The sequence below is a fragment of the Lichenostomus cassidix genome, chromosome 7, assembly GCF_008360975.1.
Source record: "Lichenostomus cassidix isolate B80296 chromosome 7, HeHo_3.0, whole genome shotgun sequence".
NCBI lineage: Eukaryota > Metazoa > Chordata > Aves > Passeriformes > Meliphagidae > Lichenostomus > Lichenostomus cassidix.
This window is the reverse complement of record NC_139488.1, coordinates 16,982,293-17,008,603: the sequence shown is the minus strand read 5'-3', so window position 1 is coordinate 17,008,603 and position 26,311 is coordinate 16,982,293. Positions and strand designations below refer to the sequence as shown.

Below are 26,311 nucleotides of genomic sequence, written 5' to 3'. Positions count from 1 at the left end.
TTACTAGTTTACACTATAGTTCCCAAATAAATGAAGATTTCCATTTTAAAGAAGAAACTATTATCAAAATGGACAAATTTTAGTTATTGGAAAGAAGCCCCTGCACAATTCTATCAAGTACAAACACAACTAAGTATCTTCACTTGTAAAAGGCAGCTTATTATCCCCCCTTCCCCTTTCATATCCATAATCAAGATGTTTAAAATTAAGTGTTTTGAAGTAGAATAAAATCTTTGTAATAACAAAAAGATGAGTAATACTTTAATGAGATGCACAATAATAAAGCATAGGTTCCAGTGCAACACTAAAGTTTAATGAATTGGAACTTAGTACCTCCTTTAGTCAAATCTCACTATGACTGAAAACAATCAGACAATTCAAGATTTCTTATTTAGAGTTATTATACAAACTCTGTTTTTCCTAGGAAACCAGTGAGTAAGAAAACAAGGAAAACCGTATTTTTGTAACACTCTAAAGCAACTAAACTGTGGGAAAAATACTCAATCACTGAGGAAATGCAGTATTTAATCAAGCTCATGACATATGATAGGAAGCCAATCACAGATGTACATATTCCAAAATATTTCATTTTCTTATTTTGAGGGTAATGTTCTATCCCTCTCACTTGTACTAGGTGACATCTAACTCCAGATTTTTTCAAGCATTCTCAATGGAGTAACTCAGAAAGGATGGAATAATTTGCTTTTTCATCTGCAAACCCAAAAATGAAAGTGGTAGTCCTTAATTGCATAAACTCTTTTGCAAAAGCCTCTAGTTTCCTCTCACTGCAGACAACTGCTGTTAACAAAAGCTCATTTTTTTTCTTGCCCATTATTTGTTTTTCATCATTATATGCACTATTTGACACTGAACTCTACATACCTTCCACCACCTTCTTTGCAGTTGGGACATGTGCATGCTACTCGTCGCAGTCTTTTTCCCTCCTGATGTGGTTGGTCCCCTTCTTCATCTACAACCTGTACTCTCAAATGTGTTAGATCATTAGTATTCAGAGTAGAATCACCACTGAGCTGCCACTCTTCTGGATCAGGATCCTCTTCTTTAATCCTAATATCTGAGAAAAAGAACAAACACAGATCCATAAGTAGCCCATTAAATAGACAGAAGGAAACCATAACGATCAAATCTTTTTACTATTGAGAGCACTATGTCAGTCAAAAGCCAAAATGCTTAAGTGCATACTGAGATTACTTCTGTGCCCTTGTAACCTGTAATGTATGTAAAAAGTTTAGCTTACTAAATTATACTATATTTCAAAGTTGAAGATAAGCTATAATGAAGTATTACAGTTTACATTTGAACTGTTTTGGGTGAGGAATGCTGTCACCAGGAGAATACTGCTTGCTTGAAACCCAGGAAAACCTGAGGAACAAGGACAGAGGCTGAAGAAAGCACAAACATGTTTCAAATAATCCAGAGTAGCCATTTCTGTTTCCACAGCATTTCTCAATTAGTGTGACATGTAGTATAAACAGCCTTCCTCAATGGTCTTCAGAAGTTTCAGTATGCACAGAGATATACAAAGTAACGTGAGAAATCAATCTAATAAAAGGTTTTCACCTGAGAAAGACCAAAATACCTAAGGAAAACAAATAAATTAATGTTTTTGTTCCATTTTCCCCTTTTCACCTGAAATTTAGGTCTTTTGCACAATACATAGAAAACATTTAGGGACAAATGTTATTCGGCAATAGACAGAAATAAAAAACACATGAGTTACTTCAAAGTTTTGATATGCCAGTAGTCAAAATAGGTCTTAGCAGTTTTCTGGATGCAAAAAGGCCTCCTAATTATTCCTTATAGGATGGACATTTGCAAGTATGTGTACCCTCTCCCTACAGAGCATTCATTCAATCTAATCCAAGAATTAATTACAGCATCATAACAACTGTTTCAACAAATTTACATTTTAATAGGAACATTTTTCCCCTCAAACACTATTCTGTATTCCCAATGGGCTTTAAGTCTGGATTTCAAAAGAAGACAGTTTGTATGTATCATTTTAGAAAGCTGAACCCCAGCCCCTTCTTTGGTTCAGCAGAGTAATTTACTTTGTATTTTTTCTGTGAAAATCATTAGCCACTAGCACAAACTAATAAGCAAACAACCATAATTTAGTTGGTATTTTTTAAATTTTTGTTGTTGTTGTTTTGAAGCTTCAAACTAACATTCGTGTGTCTTTCTGGATGTATTCAAGAAACTGCTTTTTTGGCAAAACAAACTCAGTTATCATGTAGACTTTTAACCTTAAACACTGAAACCTTAACTGAGCTTTGTGGCCACTCTAAGTTCTTTCTGAGAGTCAGTGCATCAGCCATCACCGTCATAATGAACACAAAGCTGCACAGATTGCATAATAAAACGTAAGAAAAATTGTGCTGGGTGATATGATAAAGAGCATCCCGTCCCAGTCAAGATCAGGAAACAATGATAAAATATGTAAAGAGTAATAGTTACCTGGTCTACCTTTGAAATCATCTCCAGCATTCATCTCTTTGGAGACAAATAATATAGCTACACAAAAATTTGCTTGATGCTAATAAAGTCTCAGCCCAGTCAGCCCCAACACCATGGTTTGCCTTTCTTTTATACAGACATATGCAAATCCAGGACTGTCCTGCATCCGAAATCACTGATGTAACTACAGTTAAAGTAATTCTCAAGGAAACCACTGCCTTGGGAAAAGAATTCCAGGTCAAAACCAGGGAAGTCTAGAATATTTATCTGGTTTGGCTGCAAAAGTCAATGGTAGAAATTAAGTTTGTGTGAATATGACAGACTGAGCTGTGGGACTCCAGGAGCAAGCACACTCACTTCTGCTGATTCTTTACACACGTGGTACTGCTATGGTAAGCTTGCCCACCTGCACACTGAGCTTCAATGTTACCATACCAAGCTCTCAATTTCAGACAGCACCATAATAAACATCTTTTATGTGAACACCTAGAAAAACTGTGGCAACTTCCGGTCTTCTGCATTAGCCACCAAACTACCTTTCCTACCAAATTAAGGAATTTTCTGAGACTCAGCTACAAAATAATTTTATTATCTCAACATTAGACACTGGCATACAGTGTGCCTGCAAAGTCAGTAGCTGAATCCAGTTAAAACTGTACACATACATTTCAAAAGAGGCATGCCCTAGCAAAGATGAATGGAACAGATTAGGGTATGGATCTGTGCTCCCAAGACCAACTCCGCTACTGAAGTCAAGCATTCCCTATAACTATGATTTCTCCTATAATACTGACCTCCCAAAGTCACACTCTAATAACAGAGATATACCTAAGAGTAGAAGCATGTCCAAAAAGTCTATTAGCGCGCACCAGTATCCATGACTTTCTACCTTCTATGCAATGTTTGTTCTACTTCACAAACTTTCATCATGAGTTCCTTCCACTTTTTCATTAGTATCTCTCTATTTCCAGTTTCTCCCAATCACAACCATTACTGCAGCAGCACAGAGACTTGTAATAGTTTTATAATGCTAGAGGGATAATTGAGACAAAATTTGGAAAAAAAAAAAAAGGGACAGACAAAACACTCTTAACAATTGAGAATACTGGAGAAGACAATAATTTACATAGACATACAATAGTTTATAACATTATTTTAAAAAATGCAAAACTGAAATGAAGACAAAATAGTACTGTGTTTTTAAATTCGTGCTGTGTTTTCTGGTTATCTTAGTAAGGCAGAAAGTATAGCTACTGCTTTATTTATTCCTCAGGACTATCTTTTACTCTACGCACACAAAAAAGTACAACATAAACAGGCAATTTACAGACAGGACTTCTAAATACTTATCTACATAGACTATACTTTAAACAAAGTATCAATAGATATCTTAGAAGAAATAGATCTCAATAGAAGAAATATCAATAGATGAAGTGTTTATCTAACCTCTCAGGATGTAGTATAGCAGGGAGTGGATTGCATCAAAACCCACAGTCAGTGCCATTGCCTTAAATGAAGTCCTTAGAATCAATGACTTTGCTGCCCTTCAAGTACGTTTTACATTGTTGCAAGAAAAAAGGTTAAAATTCCCACCAGTATTTTTTGGAGGGAGGAAGGGTGCCACTCATGAAGATGTTGAGAGGGCAAACCATGGAGAAGAGCTACAGATTAAGCCTTCTCCAATGCAATGGAATTTGAGATTATGCAAATTCATGTAGATACCAGGGACTGTGTTTCTTCCCTGGTGTTCTAGATGTGCTCCATTCTAATTCAGCTTCAGATGAGAGATTTTAAACATATTCTGCTAAAAAATGGGCCTAAAAGAATTTACATAATCCTCAAAGTCATGACAAGCTGATGCAAACACTAACAAATTTGAGGCAATTTTTGTCTTCTACCAATTAAAGATAGGATAAATGAAGGTTACATTTTCTTCACTATTTTATTTCTGTGCTTTCAAATTTCTATATGCCCTTACTTTTAAAGTTCAAGACTTTAGTTCTAGGTAAGTATGAAGGTACTTTCAGACAAAATTTAGATCAAGACATTGTTTCAAACTGCCAATAGATTCTAAAAACCATATATGCTGTTCAAGTTCTGCTTCCTGTCTAGTGTGCTACATTTGGTTTAGGTTTGGCTTTGCAAGATGGAAATTGGGATCTTGGTGTACAATTTTGTTCCAAAGCTAGTATTTCATAGTCATAGAAAGCCTAGAGCTGGCTACAATATGGAACAAGACTGAGTGTATTTGGCAAATAAAACCAATAACTAAGAGATTTGTTTAAAGTGCTACAGAGAAGAGTAACTAAATTGACAGGATGAGACTATGCAGATGTAAATGCAGTTTAAACTGTTCTTGAGTACATGTGAACTATAATCCAGTGTGGAGAGAAATACTGCTGCCCACTGATATACCCAGGTCATTTACCTACTTCACCGGGTATCAGATGAATGCATCAATTAAGCTTCACATTATGTCTTGGTCTGTTTCAACCAGGATTTAAGAACACATTATTTTCTTCATCTATGAAAAAAGTTATTAGTTTGCCCAAGAGCCACAGAAACAGGGATAGCTGAGAAGGGAAGAGGATGAAAAAAAAATTTTAATATATCTGCCTTTGCAGAATGTCACAAAGGCACACTCAGTATTACATTATAACAGTCTGCAAACTGCAAGATTCTAGTTTAGCTGCTTTTCCCAGATGCTGATTGCCACCCTGCCTTTTTACTCAGCAAAGCTTTAGAAGTTCCTGATCTGAGAAGCAGAAGTATGGTCTTTGAACCGAAAACAGATTTGCAGCATCACTGCACATACCTTCACACCTATTTCCTCAGAGCATCACAATTTGACTGTCTGCCATTTCAATTGTTTCTAATTGTTTTTATATTTCCAAAAAGGTGCATCCCTTCCTACCTTTCCCAAGAAAACAGATGTTAATTCCCACTTCCTTTCCATCTTCTGTTAATTTTGTTTTCTGTTTTCTCTACAGTTCAACCCACATTCCCTTGGTATCTTGACTCATCTTGCCTTAATCTTTACATACGAGGAAGCTTTAATAGAGATAATTCAATTTCTTAAGACAGTGTTCTTGTTCTTTTCCAACTAAACTAAACTATCTAAATTAAACTCTCTCTACTAGTTGACCTGCTGTGCAAGTCTTTCAGACAGGAAACTCAACAGAATTAATGATTTTTACTCTGATTTGCCCCCAAAACTTGAATGTGAATTAAGGCATTTTTATTACACAATAAATTACAAGGCAACATAAGGCAAACCACAGAATGTCATCTTGAAATACTGGTGAACTTCAATTCAGAAGAAATCTAGATTCAATAGCTCTAAATCAGATTTTAAGTTTCTGAGGAAAAACAACTGTTGTGTACAAGTCTAAGAGCAGGACCTCATAGCACCCAAGCAGTACCAACAAAATGAAAAAAACACAGCAACAGATTTTTTTTCCTTGCAAGAAATATCAATACTGTATCTCCAAGTGATCCCATACATTATTCTAAAGCAAATATTTAAGTATTTCAATCATGACAGTACTTAAGCCAAGGAACACATTACGCATCAAGGAACAGTTGCCCTACAGTAACTGCACTCCCTTGAGATATGCTGTCTACACATTCTCAAGGTTTTGGATTCTTATAGACAGTAAGGCCTGCTGCAGCATGCACTCACTTCTGCTCTTCTCACTGTTAAAAATCTAAGAAGGTTTCACTAAATAGGGTGAAGAAGAGTCAATCACACTTAACACAGAAGAAGCCAGAAACTACAGAAATATGTAAGGAAATAAGAGGATACAGAGAATTCTCAGACCAACAGAGTTAAGTATTTCTCCACAGAAGAATACCAGAGTGCTTTAGGGTCAAACAACAGAATTGTCAGCAGTAATTGAAGGAAAACAGAAGTGTTTCTGTCCTGTATTTAGGTAAAAGCAAAATAATGGCCCTACTACTAGATGACAATGAAAAGCTTCCCACTGACAATAAGTCAGGAAGATGTAAAAACACCTACTGAAGTAAACACTTAATAAATCAACAGATTAGGATAATTTGCATTTGACACCTTTAAGAGAAGGCTGAAGAGCTCTCTGCAGTTTTAATGCTGTGAGCCTTTGACCATGTGAATGCTCCAGTGGGTTAGAAAAAAACTAGTACTGTGATAATACTGAAAAAGAGTAAACAAAGACTCAAAGAAGCAGGGACAGAATTAGTGCACTTAAAATGTGATTATGTGAACAATTAGATTAAAAATGAATTTTTTTATTTAAATCAATGATGACACAGTTGTTGATATAATATACTTGAGAGTTCTGCACAGCAAGTGTCTTACTAGGATACAGGAAAACACTCTGATTAAATGAAGTACAAAACATACTTGGAATACATGAATTAAAGACTGGCATAAATTTTAGATGCAGATTGAGAACTATCATTCATCTATGATAAATTATGACGCCACTGATAACGTGTATTTTTATCTCCTTTTGCTCTTGAAAATTACTGTATTTTGAAAAATAAGCGTCTTCTACAAGCAGTAAAAGACAACTCACCTACAACCTAGCCTGATCTTCAAGAGGGCAATCACAACTACAGTCCTGGTGAGTATTCCTGGCATTATAAAAAGACTGCCATTGTCCTTGGTAAAAACTTCAGATACTTTCTATGAGCCAGATGCACTGACAAGTTTGGTTCTGATCTCACAGATCAGAACCAAAGTATGTGATCCTACCAGGAGGTTCAAAAAGCAAGAAAACTGCACAGAACCTGAAACAATGGCCCCAAAGTGCTGAGACTGCAAAAGGACAGAAGACAAGTTTCCAGCGTTCTCTTTAAGTTGTAGCAGTACTGGAAATAAAATCCCTTGCCTCTTTCACTCCATGGATACTTGCCATATATCTCCACAGGTGTTTCAGAGTTTTCATTTTGTGTCAGGAGTATCTTGTAAAAAGGGTATTTCAAAAATGAGAAAGGAATGCGTACCTGAAAGTGGGTAATATATTCTTTTGTGAACATCCTGAGGATATCTGAGACTAAGGTAACTCAGGCTAACCTCTTTAACTCTGAGAATCTAAATTGCATCTCCAGACACTCAGCACACACAACATGTATTTACTAAGGAGTAACATATATGCCACAAATTTTCACCTCACCACCACCTGTAAGAAAATTCATTAATGAGCTGTTTTGGAACAAAGAGCAGAAAAGCACATGAAGTACTGACACAGAGGAAGGATGCGGCAATTCAGTATTTGCAAGAATTTGAAGAAAAAATGTAATTCTATTCCACAACAATAGATATTGCACTAAAAAATTAACCAGACTAATTGGAGTTCTGCAAACTTTTTTACACTTTAGTGATATAATTTACTATGTGCTGTTATAAGCATGACTGTGAAACATAAACATGATCATCTAATTCTTCCACAATTTATTAATTTCCTTTGAAAAATATGCTAAAATAAGGAATGTAATTTAAGCATGCTGACAGCAAACTACTTACACAAGATTGGTACATAAATAGCTCTAATTCCTGCACTAACTTAAATTCATCCGTTTCCAAATTAATTTTCATGTTAAAAAAACAGTGGGGAGAATGTCTTTAATTGTTTTGATTTTATAACATGCAAACTAAATGCTTCAAATGAAAATTGGATAGCCATGGACAGATGTTGTCAGATGAAAATATTTACTTAACATCACTGCTTCAGTTTACTTCATGCATTTCATAAGACTCTCCTATTTTTTAAATCCGATTCTATTTCATAATGGTACCATGGCCTTGTTTCAAATTCTTGGTATAAAGAATGCCTTAGAAGGAAAAACTGCATAATTGAAATTAAAATTAATAAGGTTAAAAACTGAAACTTAAAAAGAAAAAACTAAGTTGTGCAACAATGAAAACCAGCCAGAACTTTTTAAAAAATTTTAGATGCCAGAAGAAAGCTATGCTGTGAGGAGCATTCTTCACTACTTCATCAAAAGCACTGAAACTTTCAAACAACCACCCCTGCATGTAAAACTGTGACTGCTTCATTTTTAATTATGTTTGTTTCAGCATTTAGACGGTTTAGGAAACAGGTATTAGACCAAAGCCTCACAAGATACCAGCAGATGAAAGACAAATTGTCACTTGGGCAACTATTTACCTTGAAAATTGTCAGCCAATTTTTTGGCCAAATTTAGAGTAACTAAGTTACTCCAGCATGACAAAGACATCAGATTCCGTCAGGAATGGAATGAAGTTGCCACCACAAACAGCCAACCACTCCCACTCATTATCAAGTGGTGTAAGTTACCAACTGGCCTGACTCTAAGGTCAATGGCAGGAGGCAGATGAGTCCTGAAGTAGCTGTGTACACTCCTGCAGAAAAGGAGCTGGGAAGAAAGATGTAGAAATGAAGACCTCAGTTTTGGAGTGCCACTTCAGTCAACTCTCGAAAGGAATCCCTTTGACTTGATTCCAGCTGAAGACCAACCTGGGAAACTGTTTGCAGGTGGTTTTTTTCTGTTTAAATAAATGAATCCTCCAGCTCAGTGTGCCTGGGTTGATAAGCAGCAAAGTCCGTTCTTGAGCCAATGCTACTTTCTTTCAGGTCATTTGCTAGTGTCTGCAGATGTTACTGGAATGGCCAAAAGAAGTATATAAAAAAAATTATCCAATATCCTGTAAGACCTGGTAAAATTGCCATTTTTTTCCAGGAAATAATCAATCCCAAACCAATTCAGTACATTAATTAGCTCAGACACAATTACAATTAGATTTTGATTAACACTATTAAGTTTCTTTCGGCTGGACAATGGCTTGTGGGCAGGGAGAAAATCCAGTAACTTAAAAATTCTTCCAAGTTGCCAAAACCAATCTACAGCATCGAAAGATGAAAGCCAAGTTGGTACATTTCAATTCCTGATATTCTTCCAAAAGAAACACTACTTTATATGAAATGTTTGAAGAAGAAATCTATATAAACATGCTAATAAAAAGCTCCACCTTTCTGGACCAGGCAAGTCACTAAAGAGTAATGTGAATTGTGCATGTAATGGCTCTTTTTGTTACACACAACACAGTATTTTATTACAAACTGCTAACAAAAGAAGTACACTACTAGAGAGTTTTCTCAGGTTTAATTTCCTCTCAAGACCACACGACTGAAGCCAAAGCACAAATGAGTTAGGTATCTCTGCCGGTGCACAGATACTATTTGATACAGCATTTTGTTTGAAAAGCAATGCTGAAGCGTTTCAGCCAATATCCTTCCCTTGGTCACCACAAGACAACACTAAGCACAATGAGGAATAGGAGCTCTGATAAACATTCTAAGACAAAATAAGCTCAGCCAACACTCTTCAGAACAATTCACTGCAATGTAGGTCTATGCATATGTATGCCTGGTAAAATGGACATTTTGGTAGATGCATACTTACTGGACACATTTTTCAAAGAAAACTACACTTACTGGACAAAGCTATTAGCTTTGTATTAGGGCTACAAAGGCTTTACATTATGTAAACAAAATGTAGAACCTAGGTAAAGACACTTTTTTCCTCTCACAAGCATAGTAAAGATGTCCTCTGCTGCCTACCCAGGAAATGAGCCTTGGAAAAACACCTGTCACACAATGGGCTGTAACAGCAAAAATCCAAAACCGAATTGTTTTCCCAGCTAGACTGCTAACAGAACAAAGTACATGATTTGGACTTCAGATAACTACCAACCATCTCTGACCCAAGACTAGGAATACGTTCCTTTTATTTTTGCCTCAGGTAGAATAATTTTCTTAAATGAAAACAGAAAATACAGCCTGACTCTACTTGGTATGAAAGGAAGTGGATTATCTGGCTTGGGGGAGAAAATACAGGGAAATTCTTCTTATCTTGCTTCAAAGCTCTTTGGTAGTTTGCAGAAAAAAGGAATCAAGTAGCACCACACCCTTTAACTTCTCTCATTCTGCTGTCTCTTCCACATATCTTCCTCTTTCGGTTTAAAATTAAACTGTTTTTCCTTATTTGCAAAAGAACAATATACTTCTGACTGCAAAAAAAAAAATTCATTATCTGCATCTAATTGCATATTTATTCTCCAATCTGAAGAAAGGGTGTGATACCATATTGTAAGGGGCTATAAATAAGAAGGGGAGGAACACCACTGGAAAAGATTCTCTCAGACAACTTTGATATAGACAAAAACCAGATACACATGGAAAAGACACTGAAAGTCAACCAAGAGAATTCTGATTCTGTCAGAAGCAGTGTCACACTGGCCATTACTTTGGAAAAGTGAGTTTCTTCCAACATAAAGGAAGGACCAATTACACTCTCCTCAAATTTAGGGAATGGCAGTTTTAATACTTTCCAATCCATTTATTATTCCTAGACAAGTAGGAAAAATGTCACTATAAATCTCTCCTTTAATATAACCAGGTGTTTATAGCTATGCACTTCAGGCAGTAGTTTCTGCTATTCATCTAGCACTTCTGCCTATTTAATCACATTTCATATATCCCATTCAGTCTCTTGCCTTCCCATGTGAAACTCCACATAGGAGAATACAGTTAAGGAATGTTTGATGGAACTCCCTTGCATTTTACTATAAGCTACAATTGAAAAGCTCTTGAGAACCATCAATAGACAAAATGATACACATAGCACAGATCAGACTCCACTTCTTTCTCGCGCCTGTTTGGAGTTTTTTTTGCTTCCTTTCTCCTTTTCCTTTCTATCTTTCTTCTCAAGTTTCTGCCATATTACTTCACAACCAGTAAGATTAGCTACATGATCCTATACCATATATAAATCTCAAAAATAATCCTCCTTGTATTAGCCAAAGGGCTAATAATAATTAGTAAGGGGCTCTTTTCCCAAGACTTAGATTCTGACATCTGAGTGTAGCCGTATTACCATGCAGAAAACAAGGTGTAATGGAGACAATCCAAGACTTTCTGTGGTCACTGTAAACAGAAAATTTAAGAATCAAGACCACCCAGTAGAGCAAATGCTGTGAGCAGTGCACATCTGTTTGACGCTGTTGCCTACAAGCCAATGAAGAGCAGGCTTACATCTACATCTGAATAACTTTACCTTGATGGTAAGTTCATAATATAGAAGTCAATTCCAAAACAAAACGAACTAAAAATCATCCCAGTGTATTATTTTCATCTCAAATTTTGGATTCCAGATGGGAAAGCAAGCTTCTCAACATAGAATACAGCAGTATCAGTAACTATATAGATATTACATCAGTAGCCTTTTGAAACAAAACTCAGCAGGTCTTCTACCCATGTTTCACTTAACATTGCATTCTTGCGACAAGCTTAAATAGACATACAGTATAAACCATGTATGTTTTACTTAAATATTTATGCTTCAGTGTCTTGATGAACCAGAGGCCTGGATCACATGATTATAGTAAAACAGTGATTCCCAAGCTACTTTGTGCAACAGTTCTCTCCCAAATTACCTCTACTGCTCCCTCTGCCCCTCAAAACTAGCCTGGGCACAACCCTGCAATAATGCGATTAAATTGCTTCTGCTATAGCAAAATCTCCTGAACCACAATCATCACTTACTCTTTTTGTTTAGGGAGTTATGCCCTGAAACTTGGAATGCACTGTATCAAATTTAACAAAATTAAACAGGCATGTTTATTTTTTCTCACATTAAGAAACACCTATTTTAAGAAAATAGTATTTCTTCTCTGCCAGGATAAAATACTGATACTTATAATTAATGATTGTACTTTGAAACATAAAGCAAGTAAGATGCAAACTCACACATACTCTTAAGCAGCCTCCATTTTGATATTTACATGCTTGTTTCACTGCTGCTTACATGGGTTTCCTACATCATAGTAACACTGATAGTAAATGAGTAGGAAATTAATAAAAGAGCAGATGAATAACAGCACCTCAGAGGGTCTGAAAAATTTTCAGGGGAAAAAGAAAATCACATAAACAAATATTTGGATTTTACACAGAAACTTCATCTATTCAGGACTAGGAAGAATGGGTATGTTAATGATACCAATGCCTTAGAAGAGTGGCAGCTGACAGCTAGACTTCCCTCTTTTCAATTTAGTATACAGATCTTTTCCACAATAAGACTTATAAGCACCAACATTGAAGTGCTGTTAACTAATATGACCACTTGGGAGTTACATGAGCTTATACTAGAAGGAGTGAAGTAGGACTGTGTTCTACCATTACAGTTTCTAGTGGAACAGCATCACCATGTTTAACCCACTGTATTTTGTAGGCTTCAGTAGCAAGACAATTATGTTCTGATCATCATCATTTAAACCAACAACATGCAGTGATGAAAAACAATTTTCTGCAAGAAGAGTAAAATAAATACCTGCAGGACTGCCAGCATTTTCTCCTTGATGCAGCTGAATACCAGCAGAATCTATGGAGTTTACTGTAACTGTCTGTAGATTTGGCAATTGAGCAGTGCTTAGACTAACTGGAGTTGATGTCAATGCACCACCTGCTGCAACTTGACCAAGAGTGAGAGTCTGCACAGGGGTCAGAGTTATTTGTTGACCGGGAGCATTCTGAATTTGCAAGTTCTGCAAGTTCTGAACTCCTTGCACTTGAAATGTCTGCCAGGTTATCTGCCCAGAAGGGGTCACTGTTTGTGCCTGAATTAAGAAAGTTCCAGGATTCAGCTGCAGTTGAAGATTTTGAAGAGCCTGTTGAGATATACTTTGACTTGCTTGAACACCATGGATTGTCTGTTGCGCAATACCTTGTACAATCTGGGCTTGACTGGTTGGCTGCTGCGACTCTTGTAGCTGTATGTGTTGTACAATTGGCTGTGCTGTGGAGACCTGAATATTCTGAGCCTGCGTGTCATCAGAGACTGATGTCTGGATGTAATTTCCCTGAAGATCAGAACTATGAACTTGACCACTAGTTGTGGTCAAGTCATTTGCATTTTGTTCCAATATACTTGAACTGTCTATGGTAACGGGCAATTGCGATGAAGATGACGTTGGCACAAATAAGTCATTATCAGTGGCAGTTTCTGTTATTTCAGGAGAAACTTGCTCACCAGTCCTTTCAGAAGTATCTGAACTATCCATGGCCTGTCCGGTATTTATCAAGTGCCCATCTGCATTAATGCCTGCTGTCATGGTTTGAGAACCACTGCCAAGTCCCAGAGAATCTAGATCAACACTATTGATGGGTACAAAAGTAATGTTTCCCGGCAGTCCAAGAGGGACGTTAGCAACTACTTGCGCTTGGCCAGGGTAAGACGAACCACCAATTGCAACTCCCTGAACTTGGACTTGACCAGACTGACCAGATAAGATATTCTGAATATTAGCTGAAGATGTTCCAGAGGCAATGATGGTTTGATTCGAGCCAGGAATGATCTGAATTTGACCAGTTTCTTGATTTATACTGCTATTATCAGAAGAGGCTGCAAAGCCAAGTTGAACCTGCTGACCATCCGCTGTCTGGATCTGGGGTATTACTTGGTATTGTACATTAGACACTGTACCATTCGACGAATCTGATCCTGGTGCAACAGAAAAGATTTGTTGATTTTGCAAACTCTGAATAGGAAGGACATACTGCCCACTTGAAGTTACTGTGGCAGCACCTGGAATCTGTACTATATTACCAGCTTCATCCTTTATAGTGGTAGGAGCTGCAGACAAGACCTCCCATCTGCTTGGAGTTCCGGCTAACTGCACAGAAGCCAAATCCCCTGTCTGAATAAAAAGAAAAAAGAAAACACAAAATTAAAATAAGTGTCGTACCGACTACGTGTTAGACCAATCATGCAATTCAACACTAGATATTGATACGCTACTGGAAAACATGCAGTGCAGCTCATATGACCATCAGCAATCGGATTAAAACTGTGAAATACAGATTTTGTAAGTGATCTAATGGCTAAGTCAGGGTAGCCAGCCTGTGGGTCATGAGCTGCATGTTGCTCGTGAACATGTCAAACGCAGCTCCTATGTCATGGTTATGTCAGGTGACAAGCAGCAGGGTTATTCTGGTGGCCAGGCTGCTGGGTAATCCAAACCCCCAGCTGTGGGAAGGAGGGAGCTGGCAGGGGCTGCTGGAGCTCTCATCACCAACTTACCCTGGGACTTGGAAACACTCTTTACCCAGCCTGGCACCTACTGCACAGAAGTGGAGGAATCACTGTGAAGCCAGTGTTGCCTCTATCTCCTGGAGCTCCACTGCCTTTCAACTCTCATATATGATACAGGTGTGCATGTTGCGACTCTCAGCAGTACAGCGAATGTTAAGAGGTAATGTAGTCACAGAGTTGGAAAGACTGGACAGCCTCAGTTTGTTAAACATAACACAAAGTTCTAGTACTTGTAAGCTTGTAGGAGTTAGTATTCCGCTAGGGAAGACGACTTCTAGACTAAACTTTTACACTGAAATCATATTTGGATTAGTCTTACGCATCAGTTAGGAAGAAAAAAAAAAAAAATCTATCTGCATTACATTGGAACAGTAAAAAGGCCAGTGTTTCAGAGCAGACCCCCAGATGCTTAAAGAACCATTTGTTTTTTATTAAGTAAAGAAAAGGTAAATTGCACTTACCTTTCTTTACCAAAGCAAGCTTTTTCAGAATAGAGTATTAAGAATTAGATTTAACATCCTGCAATGCTTAGCACAGATTTGCATAGCCAACCAACTTGGAATTGTAAATAACCATCAATCGTTTTTCCTTATCTGTTTTACCATACTGCAGTTAACTAATGGAGCAACTTGATATTAGTAACATGTAACTAACGTGTCTTACAACCAGTTCAGCTCTGTGAAACAAAGTTAGTCTCTCTGGCAGAATCCATAGGACATAGAAAAGTTCTGGTTTGTCCTTTTGCACTGATCCTGTGATCACTCCTGGTAGGGAAGTTAGCAAAATATATTGCTACTTCTTTCTGATGCTGCATTCTGACTTCCTTTAAAACAAAACCAGGACTTGCAAAATACAACACATATCTAATTCTTTCCTAACATAGCACTGAGACTTAGTCAGACTGAAAGAATCCTGCAGTATGCACCAAAGTGAATTTAGTCCACAGCATTAGATGGGACTTTGCTAGTTTCACATTCTTATCCTATTCCAGCCCATAACACTACAATGTTTACATGTACAAGAAAAACATTCCATTTAAGCCTGAGTGTTTATTTAAAAAAAGTTTTACTGTGCTTATCAAGCTTCATTTTCAGTAAAGAAACACATATTGTGGTTCTAAATTCTTCTCAAGAACTGTAAAAATACTTATTGTGCAAAACTCAAAAGAATGCTAGCCTTCTTCAGCCCTCAAAGATACAGGCCATTGACTCTTGCTAAGAGCTGGACTCAGTTATTCTTGGGGATCCCTTCCAGCTCAAGATATTCTGTGGTTCGTAAGTGTGATTTATAATTTTTGAAGTAGTATATAAGTAAATAGATTCAGCATCACCAGAACAAAACTAATTTTATTACCATAATGCTTCAAGGAAAAAGGAGAATAGTAATTCTCTTTTATTATTTTCTTTTCCTCTTATACTGATCAACCTTTCATTTTACAACATATTTAAAATCTTTAGTCTTTCAAGCTTGTAACTTATGATAGTAAAGAAAAAACATGTAATATTCCATATCACATATCTTACCTCGAAGGCAAAAAAATCCATTTTCCTTTTTTACCACATTAGCTATAATTTATACACTTGTGTTTAATATTGTTTACACATAGATACCAATTGCTGAAACACTGCTAAGAAAGTTCGTAACTACTAAATTCACAAGCATGTAAATATCTATTAACGGAAGGTTTCATAAAATATCAAAAGACCCATGGAAGTCATAGGTAAACATCAGCCAGAAAATACTAAAAGCAAAAATATGATTGCTACGTTTAAAGTGTGTCACTATAAAAGAAATGTATAATATAATGTGCTGATAGTACCTGTTAGAACAAAAGAGAAAGGAAAAATAATATAAATCATTCCAAATCTGATATAATTTCTCACTGATTGAAAACTATGTACAAGCAAATGTTAAAAGCTTAGGCTAAAACTGCACTGATCTAATACGCAGTAACATGTCTTTGTCTACTCATATGTAACACACATGAATATCCTCCACAGAAATACTTCAAAGGGAACCCATCTCCTTCATGACATGGAAATGACCTACTTTATTCTTCTCCCAAAACATATGTAGATTTCCATATTGGCATTTTCATGTTAGGCACACATCTCACGTTTTCACGATCTGGTGAAATCTTCCCTGAAATCCTGTTCTGTAATGATTTTAGCACAACAGAGCCACTCTTTTAGTAGATGGACTTGTCAGTCTACAGAGAAGTTCGGGGCAGCCATGCATGAGGATATGAAGCTACGCTACACACACAGCATAAAATGCCTGTTATTCATATTGCTCTTACAGCTGGCTATATCACACACCACCAGATGAATCACATGGAGGGAGGGGCAAAAAGAGGGCGAGGCTTTCAAGAAGCTATCTGGCAGCTATCAAAATTACTAGCATTAAAGCATGAAAAAAACTCGTATGGTAACGAGTATTTGAGGATGATCTCTAACCTCAGATGGTCATCAGCCTGTCGTAACAAGATTGACTGTTAAGCTCTTTCTTAAAGTTTGTTGATACAAGACGTTTCTTGGACTTCTTTTACTACTAACCAAAGAATAATAACCTTTCCCTACATCCTCAGGCGATTAAGCATTTTTGTAGTAACTCAGAAAGTTCTGCCACTGATATTTGAGCAGCAACACCTGCAGTCCACTTGCTTACAGAGCTTTACTGTACAGAGATTCAAAATCCACCAGTTTGTTTGCTGTCTCAGCCATCCGTGAAAATTACTTAGAGGGTAGAGATAAAGCAACAGTTCTTTTGCTTGTCAACTGATATTCAGGCAGTAGTTATTTGGAAGCTGTTCCCTTAAGAGAAGGCTGGACAGTTTCAATCCAAAGGCTCTGTTTCAAGAGGAAGGGACAAACATCTGAGGAAAGTTCAGCGCTACTCAGCCAAGGAGGAAAGAACAGGAAGCAATAGGGAATTCACTGGAAGCAGCATCAGGAAACAAGAAAAAGAGACAGGAACAGAGCAAAGAGAGTAGCTGACACATGGCATAGGATGAATTAAAATCAAATGATATGTCCACCTGAAGAAAGGTCAAGTACCAACAAAGAGTGGAAGCAACAACCACTGTTCCGCCTGTCTTTTGATTCTTTAACAGTCCTTGTATACTTTTCAGTGGGTAAAATAAAGAGATGTCTCTGAGACAAAAGTCTCATCCTTGAAGAATGATAAAGAGCCACAATAAATAAAAATCTAGTAATTGTCTTGTTCAATATGTTTAGAGAAAATTAAAGCAACATTAAGTCAAATGTGGAAGGAGATAAAACAAAATACCTTTTAGAAGTGATCTAAACCATACTGAATGATAGGACTTGGGTTATAAAAAATAAAATAAGCTTCACCAAAGTAAAATAGGAAAGAGGAGAAACACACCTCTAAGAACTGGTATCTGTTGTAGACACCTGTATCTCCACATGTCAAATGGACATATGTCATTAGCCAAGAGTATTTTATTACTACAGTCTACCAAACATTTATCTGTGCTAGTGGACTGCTTCTTACTGCACTTTTCAGAAAGTCACTTTTGCCCCATTTTAGTCCTGGAGCAAAAGCATAAGCAAAACAAGCAGAGGTGGACAGATACTGAGTCACAAGCTCCTAAACATTTAAAAATCACACACCTAATGAAGAATTTTGGACACTGCCTCATCCAAATTGCTGTTTTATGAAAGAGTTAGGGTTCTAATGCATGGGTTTAATAATACCATGTGTTTACCAAGCTACAGTAAACTATCTGTGCATTCTTAGGTCATTACAAATACAAGATAAAATGCACTTGCTTCAACTCTTTCATTAAAGTATGAGCTAATACATTCTATCTTGTATTTGCCATAGGTTAAAAATGTGTTCAACATCAGTCACTGTGGTTCAGCTGACACAAAGCTGTTAAGGCAAATTAATTCTGTTGCATGTTTGAGCCCTCTGCCAATGATGCCACTCAGTTTAGAGCAATACTTTTGCCCAAATCAAATGTTTGGAAAAACAAAGAGTGTTTCAGGAAAAAAAAGTATTATCTGGGGCTGCTACAAATGTTATTAAAAAAAAACCCCTCCAATCTGGTGAAATATATCTGTGTCTCAATTAAAGAATATTTACATCTTTTTCTTGACGTGGACAGCTGGAACAAAAATTTAACAGCTTGTTATCAATCAGCACAAGTTCAGAAACTGTCTGAATTAAGACAATACAGTATCTCTGACCTTAGCAGAAACAAGGAAGCTGCAGTACTAAGGAATGAGACAAGGCAACAAGGAGACATTTTTAGCTAGATAGAAAGTAGGTAACTTCTTTTGTTTATTATTAAATCTCTATACGTATATAAATCTCAATATAACTACATGCCAAACTAGAATTTAGCATTGTGTGAAATGGTTTGTTTTCCTCCTGCTTTCCACTCAGGTGCTGAAGGCTCTATTAAATCATCAAGAGAACACGAAAGAGGACATGGGATCCCTCAGCCTCAACTCGATCTTTGGGAAGACAGTGGAGCAAATAACCTTGAAAATAACCTTGAAAAAATTAACTTTCAATTGCCCTTAAGGAGGGGGGGAGTGTTCACAAGTAGTCAGCCTAGACTTAGGAAGGGGAAATAATGCTGAAGTAACTAACCTTACAATGCTTTATGATAGGAAGACTAGCTTGGTAGATGGGGTTAGGCAAGGCATATTATTTGTCATTACTTTAGTCAGGCTTTTGACTCTGTTCCCTATAATGTAAGAAAAAGCCTTTTTTTCGCACCATAAGGATTATCAAACAGTGGAACACACTGCCCAGAGAGATAGTGGAGTCTCTATCCTCAGATGTATTCAAAATCCACTGGACACAGCCCTGAACAAGTTGCTCTCACTGACTCTACTTGGAGCAAGGGGGGGTAGACCAGACATTCTCCAGACATCCTTGCCAGCATCAACTTTCTGTGAAATCTTAGACTTCTTACTAATGTTGAATATTAGAGAACTTTTTTGTCTATGCTGTTTTTAAATATGGAAATGTTTTAAACCATACATTTTCCTAATTTCTCCAAAACTATAAAGAGAAAAAAACCAATTTTTTAGAACATCCCTAAAGCACCTTCTTCTAAAAAAACTTCTACATTTGGTTCTGATCCAGCACTAGAAAGACATAATTGTAATACAAAAACCAAAGAACATTTTAAAAGGCAAGGTTTTCAACAGCAGCAGGGCAACTATACTGTTAGCTATCACATTCTACCAAAACTTCTTTGGTTTGCAAAAGTATAGAACAGAGAGAAGCAAGACAATTCCAGGCAGGCTTTTCTATAGTGGCTGAACACGTTCTGGTGCATCTGTTCACATCCAGAAATATTTCATCAGGAAGCTATCTTATCACCCACAGAAGTGAAAATGGATGTCAGTATAATTTTGAACTTCCTCAAAATGATTATGTAGGCCAGAAAACCATGTAGTATGGCTAACTCTGACACATGGCATTCATGCATATTTTTGCCTAGTGGAAAACATGAAATTTAAAATGCCTTCCTCTTTCTCCATCCTGTCAGCATTATTCCTATTTCCCCCTAAACTAGGTGCATCTCAGATGGTTAAAGTAATCTTCTGAGGCATAAACCAACCAGAATTCCAGACTCATTAAGTTCCGTGAAGCACTGATACTCAATTCTAAAGCTCAAGACATGCCAAAGCAGTCTTAAAATACTCCAGCCTTTACTTGTAAAAGATACAAAGAAATGCTTTGCCTACAGCAGAGGAATGATACTCATCTTCCCCACATTGCTAATTATTAACCTGTCCAAATGTTTTCCACATCTTGTTGGTAAGCAACAACACAAATAAATCATGTAAATCATTCCTCCCAGCCTTTTTCTTTTTTTTTTCTTTTTAAGACTAGCAAATCAGTGCAGCCTGTATCACACCAGATGCAACTACACACCTCAACTGGGGCAGTCATCTCTAACAGCTCCCATTCTTTGGTGAGTGTCAGAACCAACAGTTTTCTCAGCCAGCCTGCCACTTTTCCCAATTCACCTGCCTTCCAGAGCTCCCACACAACCTCCCATCAGTCTTGCACTGTATCCTCACCTATCCCAGTCCCATCCAGCACAACCATAAGAATGGCCCTTGGGAGCATGACAGTTCCAAGACAGACTTTAGCTTCGCATTACAATGAAGTAAGAGAACATAAACAACTGGTTATCATCTCAGCTTTGTAGCTTCTTAAACAATCATCTGATCATGCTCCAACCATACAGCTGACCATCAAGGCTCTGTTTGACCTAAATCTGTTTGATCTTTTGTTTCCTCCTGAATGCACAGCTTTACCACCTTCTGCTTTGCTTCACATTTTCACCTAACGCTAAAATCTTTGCAGATGTTTAAACTGGAATGAAACTAGGTATCTATAACTAAAGGAAAAAGAATCCTAAATGTGAAAGTTTGAAATAGAATTATTAGTCAAAGATAAATAGTGAAAAAAGCAAGACCCAAACTAAAACTTCTCAGATTTTAAACTCCCAAGAGAGAGAAAGACAAACTGAGGCCAAAACATGAGCTGCCATTCTAGGTCAGGCAGCAGCACGTACCATCCCAGCAAGGCTCTCACACAAACCAGCAGGCAGCAATATTCAAGGCAAAGTTCCCACAGCAAGTGTTTGAACCAATCATGGATGTAATAGCATGGCAACCAAGGAAAAGAGTCTCACAAACTCAAGGCAACCTACATTAATATCAAACACCATCAGCAACATACAAAGCACTGGTGTTGGCTGATCATTAGGCAGAGTAACTGAAAGACTGCAATCTTCATCAATGCACAAAAACAAGATCAGTAGCAATGGCTGCTAGTGCCTCTCATCCAAAAGTAAACACAGTTCTAACCAGAATCCTGGGCCAAGCTGAAAACCTTGTGGTCTAGAGACAGCCTGCCAGGTAACTGACATGATAGAAAGGAGAAGAGGGTTTAGATCTGTCAATTGTCTTCTTCATTTGCTTTGTATTACAAGCAGCTGCCATTTTCATTAGTCTTTTTACTTCTTCACTAATCCTTTCAGTGGCATAACAGCAATGTTCATTCAAATGGTAGGCCTGGTTTCAGATACCAATACAGAATCACAGGATAATTTCAGCTGGAAAGGACCTCTGAAGGTCACCTGCTCCAACCCCTGGGCTCAAAGTAGGGCCAACTGGATCGTTACAAACACAATCACATTTGCTCCAGCTCTTCCCCAAATCCCAGACACGTAATATTCCCTGCCTTCCTATGGGAGTTTTGCTGTTGCTTTGAAATCATACTGCTGGTCTCTTGGGGAGCAGCTGCAGCATACCATTTCAGCCAGGAAAGCAGTATGCTAGCCCAGCATGCTGGCTTCCAGCCCTGCCAGTTTCTACCAAGCAAATGTCAGTAAAACAGTAACAAAACAACCCCAAAACAACAGTATTTGCTATCCCTTCACATGCAGGCTCTTCAAGTACTTCTAAGACGAAATACCTAGCTTGACTTCTACTACCCATTTGTATGGATTTAGAGTTCTACCAGATGTTCAGCAATCAGCACTGCAGTTGAGGTATAGAATACAGCAGGAAAAAGCTGCCTTCCTATTGCTACATTAGACACCATCACCCATGCACAGATATCAAACTGATTGATCTACACTTCTGGGAAAGAGATGTGCATCACAAACTGCAGGAAGACAATTATGTCTGTTTATGCACATAGACTTCATTTTCCATGTGACTTATGAGGTACCTACAATTTAAGCCTTTTCAGCTTCTTCCTCCTTCTTCTACCATCCAATAAGATAAATTCAGAGGCCAGGAAAAAAAAGAATCTTTATTACACTAAATCTCTTTTGTTCTTCTGTTTTTCACAGGGAAAGTATTTCAGGGCCTTTAGTCTCTCCCCTCTCTTTATTAAGGTCATCTTAATTAACTCCAGTGTCTGGTTCAGCTACTGTTAGGTATCTCCTTCAATTTATATTTAGTTTCCACCCAAAATATTCTGAATCATTCAAGAGTTATGTTGTAGGAGTGTAAAAATTACCAGAATGCTATAACCTAACTCACAGAAGATATGTAGGAAGGGCCTATCTGCATGTATGGAAAGTAGTGAGTGAGCTTATATTCATTTAGTTTTAACTAAGATTTTGGCTTCTCTTGAATTGCATTTGCTTTCCCCTGAAAAGCCTCTTATGCATAAACATAACAACAGATTAATTTAACAGGAGTAAAGAAGTACCACATCAAAACTGCTTTGCCCATTTTGAACTATTAGGAACCATTTGTCCTACATCAGCATTGTAGTATCCTGTCACACCTAGCACTGCTCATCCTAATCAACCAATCCACCCCCAAGATGCACAATTCTGGCAGTACAATGAGAGGTAGATACAGAAAAGCAAGCAATCATTTAAACATAATTTATTTTTCAGAATCTATGCTTATGCTTTTCAGCACTATATGCATCCACTGTTATGAAACAAATCTTAGAGGCATCAGGCACTTTACAACATCTAGCAAGATTTTTTAAAACCTACTGCTTGAGCAAATAAACAGGTTTGGCAGAAAGGATGCTTGAAAGGGGCTGGAATCTTGATATATTTTTGAGCTCTGTGATTAGTCTACAACCTGCTGTATGACCTCAGACTATTTTGCTTCAGCTTCCCTTTATGTAAAGTAAGCTGTAATGTACAGATGAAAAGCATTTTAAAGTTAACCAAGTATTTAGAAAGTTCTACCACTAACACTTTGACATTTTTTAAAAGCTTGCCAAAGCTACTTCATCCATCAGTACAATGCTTTGCAGTTTTTCTTCCTATTTGCAGAAACCGAAAACCATACAAGGCTGTTGTACAGCAAATTTAAAAAACAAGACTTGCTTTAAAATAAGAAAAAGGCTTTTTTCCCCTAATTTTAAAGACTCTTTTTAAAAAGAAGAGGTACTATGTGTAATTTTCCAAGGACTAAGGCCAAAAAATTACATCATGTCATTTTAGAAAATATTTTGGAACTGTCTTTTAATATAGCAATATTTTTAGGTATCAGTTATTTAGAAATGCATCATCTCTTTGAATTTTATGAGCATATGTCAACACGCGATTTAGCCAGACCAATCAAGGAACACGTGAGTTTCCATTAGGCTTTTGTTATGGGAATTGTTAAACTAGCTTCAGCAAGAATACATTTCTAGTCTGCAAGATCCGTCTCATCACACAAGGTCCCAAGGTCATCAAGGCTCCTTTCAGAGGCGACGGCGCATGAGAGATAAGGACAGAAATTCAGTTTGCGCTACGAAGAACCGCATGATAACTCTCCCTAGAAAAACAGCGTCGATACAGGAAGCAGCCCTCCACCACCGCGTTCGCTTCTACACAGCCATTTTAATTCACTACATCCTTCCCTACACCCAGCCTTCATTTTGTGCTCCTGCCTGGCTGCGCGGCTCCAAGCTGCCAGCCTGGCGAGGATACCGGGGGCGCGCTCAGGTGGAGGTGAGATGCCTCCCAGCCTCGCCGGGTGCCGAGCGAGCCGTTCCGGTGCCAGGGTCGGGGGAGGGAAGCTTCCCGCCTCCCCCCGTTTTTGAAAGTAAATGAAGGCGCCGCTCCCAATGGCGGGGGAGGGGGGAGCTTGGCTCCCTCCTCCTCCCGGGAGCCCGGCTCCTCCTGGAGAGGCAGGGGAGCCCGGGGACCCCTCTCCTGGCAGGTCGGCCCTGCTATCGTCCCTCCCCCCGGGCGGGCAGTGCCGTGTGTCCCGTCCCTCCCCCCGGGCGGGCGGGCTGGCTGTGCTGTCTCTCCCCCCGGCAGGCCGTGCGAGAGCGGCGGGGCGGGCACTCACCGCTCCGGCAGAGTGAGAGGCAGCGGCGGCGGCGGCGGCCTCATCCTCCTCCGGCGACGGCGGGCCGATCTTGCTGCAGGTGGCCGCCAGCAGAGCGAGCGGTGACGGCTGCGCGTCCTACCCACAATGGGCGGGTTCAGGGAGAGAAGGGGGGTGGCGGTTAGTGCGGGACAGCGACCGGGCTCCTCGCAGACGCGCACACAGGAAGCGGCGGCGGCGGCACCGGCTCCGCACCCGCTCACAACGTGTCACCCGGGGGAGGGGGGGAAGGGGCCCGGCCGGGCCTGCGCTCACCTGCGGGGCGGCCGCCCCGGCGGAGGCCGAGGCGGCGCCGTTGCCGTGCTGGAGATACTCGCTGTGGCTGCTGCTGTCCACGTCTAAGGCAGCCATTTCCTCTTGTTTCACGGGCTTCTCGGGAGCTGCGGGCACAGCGGGGAGGGGGAGGGGAGAGTCACTGACGGGAGCGATCACCCCCCTCCCTCTCCCTCCCTCCCTTCCTCCCTCCCTCTCCCCCCCCCTAACCCCAGCGCTCCCCCCGCCCTCCCGCACGGAGCCCTCCTCCTCCTCCTCCTCCTCCTCCCCGTGCTGCTGCCCCTGCCCCTCTTCTCCCTCCTCCCCCTGCTCCTCCTGCTGCTGCTCTCAGTGCCGCTCTCGCCTCGCTCGCACACGGACGCTCCGGGGCCGGAGCGGGGACGCGCAGGGCCGGAGCAGGAGCGGGGAGCCCCCGGGGCGGCTCGGTCGGTGCGTACGTACCGGTCATGGTGTGAGTGCGAGCGGCCGGCTGGCTGGCTGGCTGGGCGGGAGGCAGGCAGGCAGGCTGGCTGGCTCGCACACAGGCCCTGCTGGCTGGGGCTAGGCGGCTGCCGCCGGGGACATGCTTATTGTGCTCACGGCGGGCTGAAGCGGCGGCGGCGGCCCGAGCCTACTCCGGGTTTTTTTTCCTATTTTGATTGACGGTGCGGGAAAGCCGAAAGGTGGGGCTTGCCGCGGGAGAGGGGGCCCGGCCGACACCGCCGCCCGCCCGCCCGCCTGCCAGCCCGGAACTCCCGCCCACGCCCGCGCGCGCGCGCCCTCATTGGCTGCGCCGCGCCGCCGCCGCCGCTCGCACGGGCCGGCCGGGCTGCCAGTCACACGCCGGGGGCGGGGGGGGCGCCCCATGCCGGGGCGGCTTCCTGTTTGCCAGGGCTGGTGCGGGGAACAATGAGCGGGACCCGCCGGGAGCCCGCGGCCCGCAACGGCCCGGCAGCCGCCGCCCCGGGAGGCGACCCCGCCGCCGCGCTCCCCTGACACCGCGGGGCCCGTCCGCCCGCAGGGGTCGGCGCGCAGGCACAGCTGCGCGGTGGTGGCGCTAGCTCCCCCCGGCCCCCCCGCGCCCCCGCCGCGCTTGTGCCCGGGGGGCGCCGGGCCAGGGCCGCGATCTTTGGAAGTCTCTCTGCCGGGGCTGTCACTCACGGCCGGTGACAGCCGCGGCTCCGGGGCGGCGGAGCAGCGCCCGGCCGGCAGACAGCGCCGCCGCGCTTTGTCCCGCAGCCGCTAAGATGTCGGCGCGCCGTCCCCAGGGAGCCGGGCCGGCCGTGCCCGGAGGCTGCCGCTGGCCCCCCTGCGGGCCGGGCCGCCCGGGTCAGCCCGGGAGCAGCGCCCGCCTCGGCTGGGCGACCCCGCCGTGTCGCCGTTGCATAAGCGCTGTGGCGGGCTCGCACCTGCCCGGCCCGGGCGGGGGAACCTAAAACCTCGGCAGTCTTTAATGCATAACAAAACCCGTCCAGGATAGGGCCGCCAGTTAGATTTTAACTCGACACGTTCCCAGCGGGAGTACCTGCCCTGAGCTAGGCGGCCGAGTCTTGGCACGGATCGAGCATTTGTGCCAGCAGGCTTTATTTTGGTCATGTTAAGGAGAATTA

The 26,311-nt window shown here is 40.6% G+C and overlaps 1 protein-coding gene across 2 annotated transcripts in view; it reads right to left on the bottom strand.

Annotated features, from left to right (window-relative positions):
* Window positions 1-25,299, bottom strand: part of SP3 (Sp3 transcription factor) — a 34,274-nt gene extending 8,975 nt beyond the window's left edge. Inside the window, exons 1-6 of one of the 2 annotated variants that reach the window (XM_085066431.1) lie at window positions 25,164-25,299; window positions 24,705-24,829; window positions 24,411-24,527; window positions 14,107-14,197; window positions 12,832-14,001; window positions 883-1,075 (exon numbers count right to left, since the gene is read on the bottom strand). In XM_085066431.1, the coding sequence (XP_084922557.1) occupies window positions 883-1,075; window positions 12,832-14,001; window positions 14,107-14,197; window positions 24,411-24,527; window positions 24,705-24,829; window positions 25,164-25,170 (1,703 nt within the window). In that variant the 5' untranslated portion in view covers window positions 25,171-25,299. Of the gene's footprint in view, window positions 1-882; window positions 1,076-12,831; window positions 14,198-24,410; window positions 24,528-24,704; window positions 24,830-25,163 lie in introns of both variants that reach the window. The other variant, XM_085066430.1, reaches the window with a different exon arrangement.
* Between the last annotated feature and the right edge of the window lie 1,012 nt (window positions 25,300-26,311).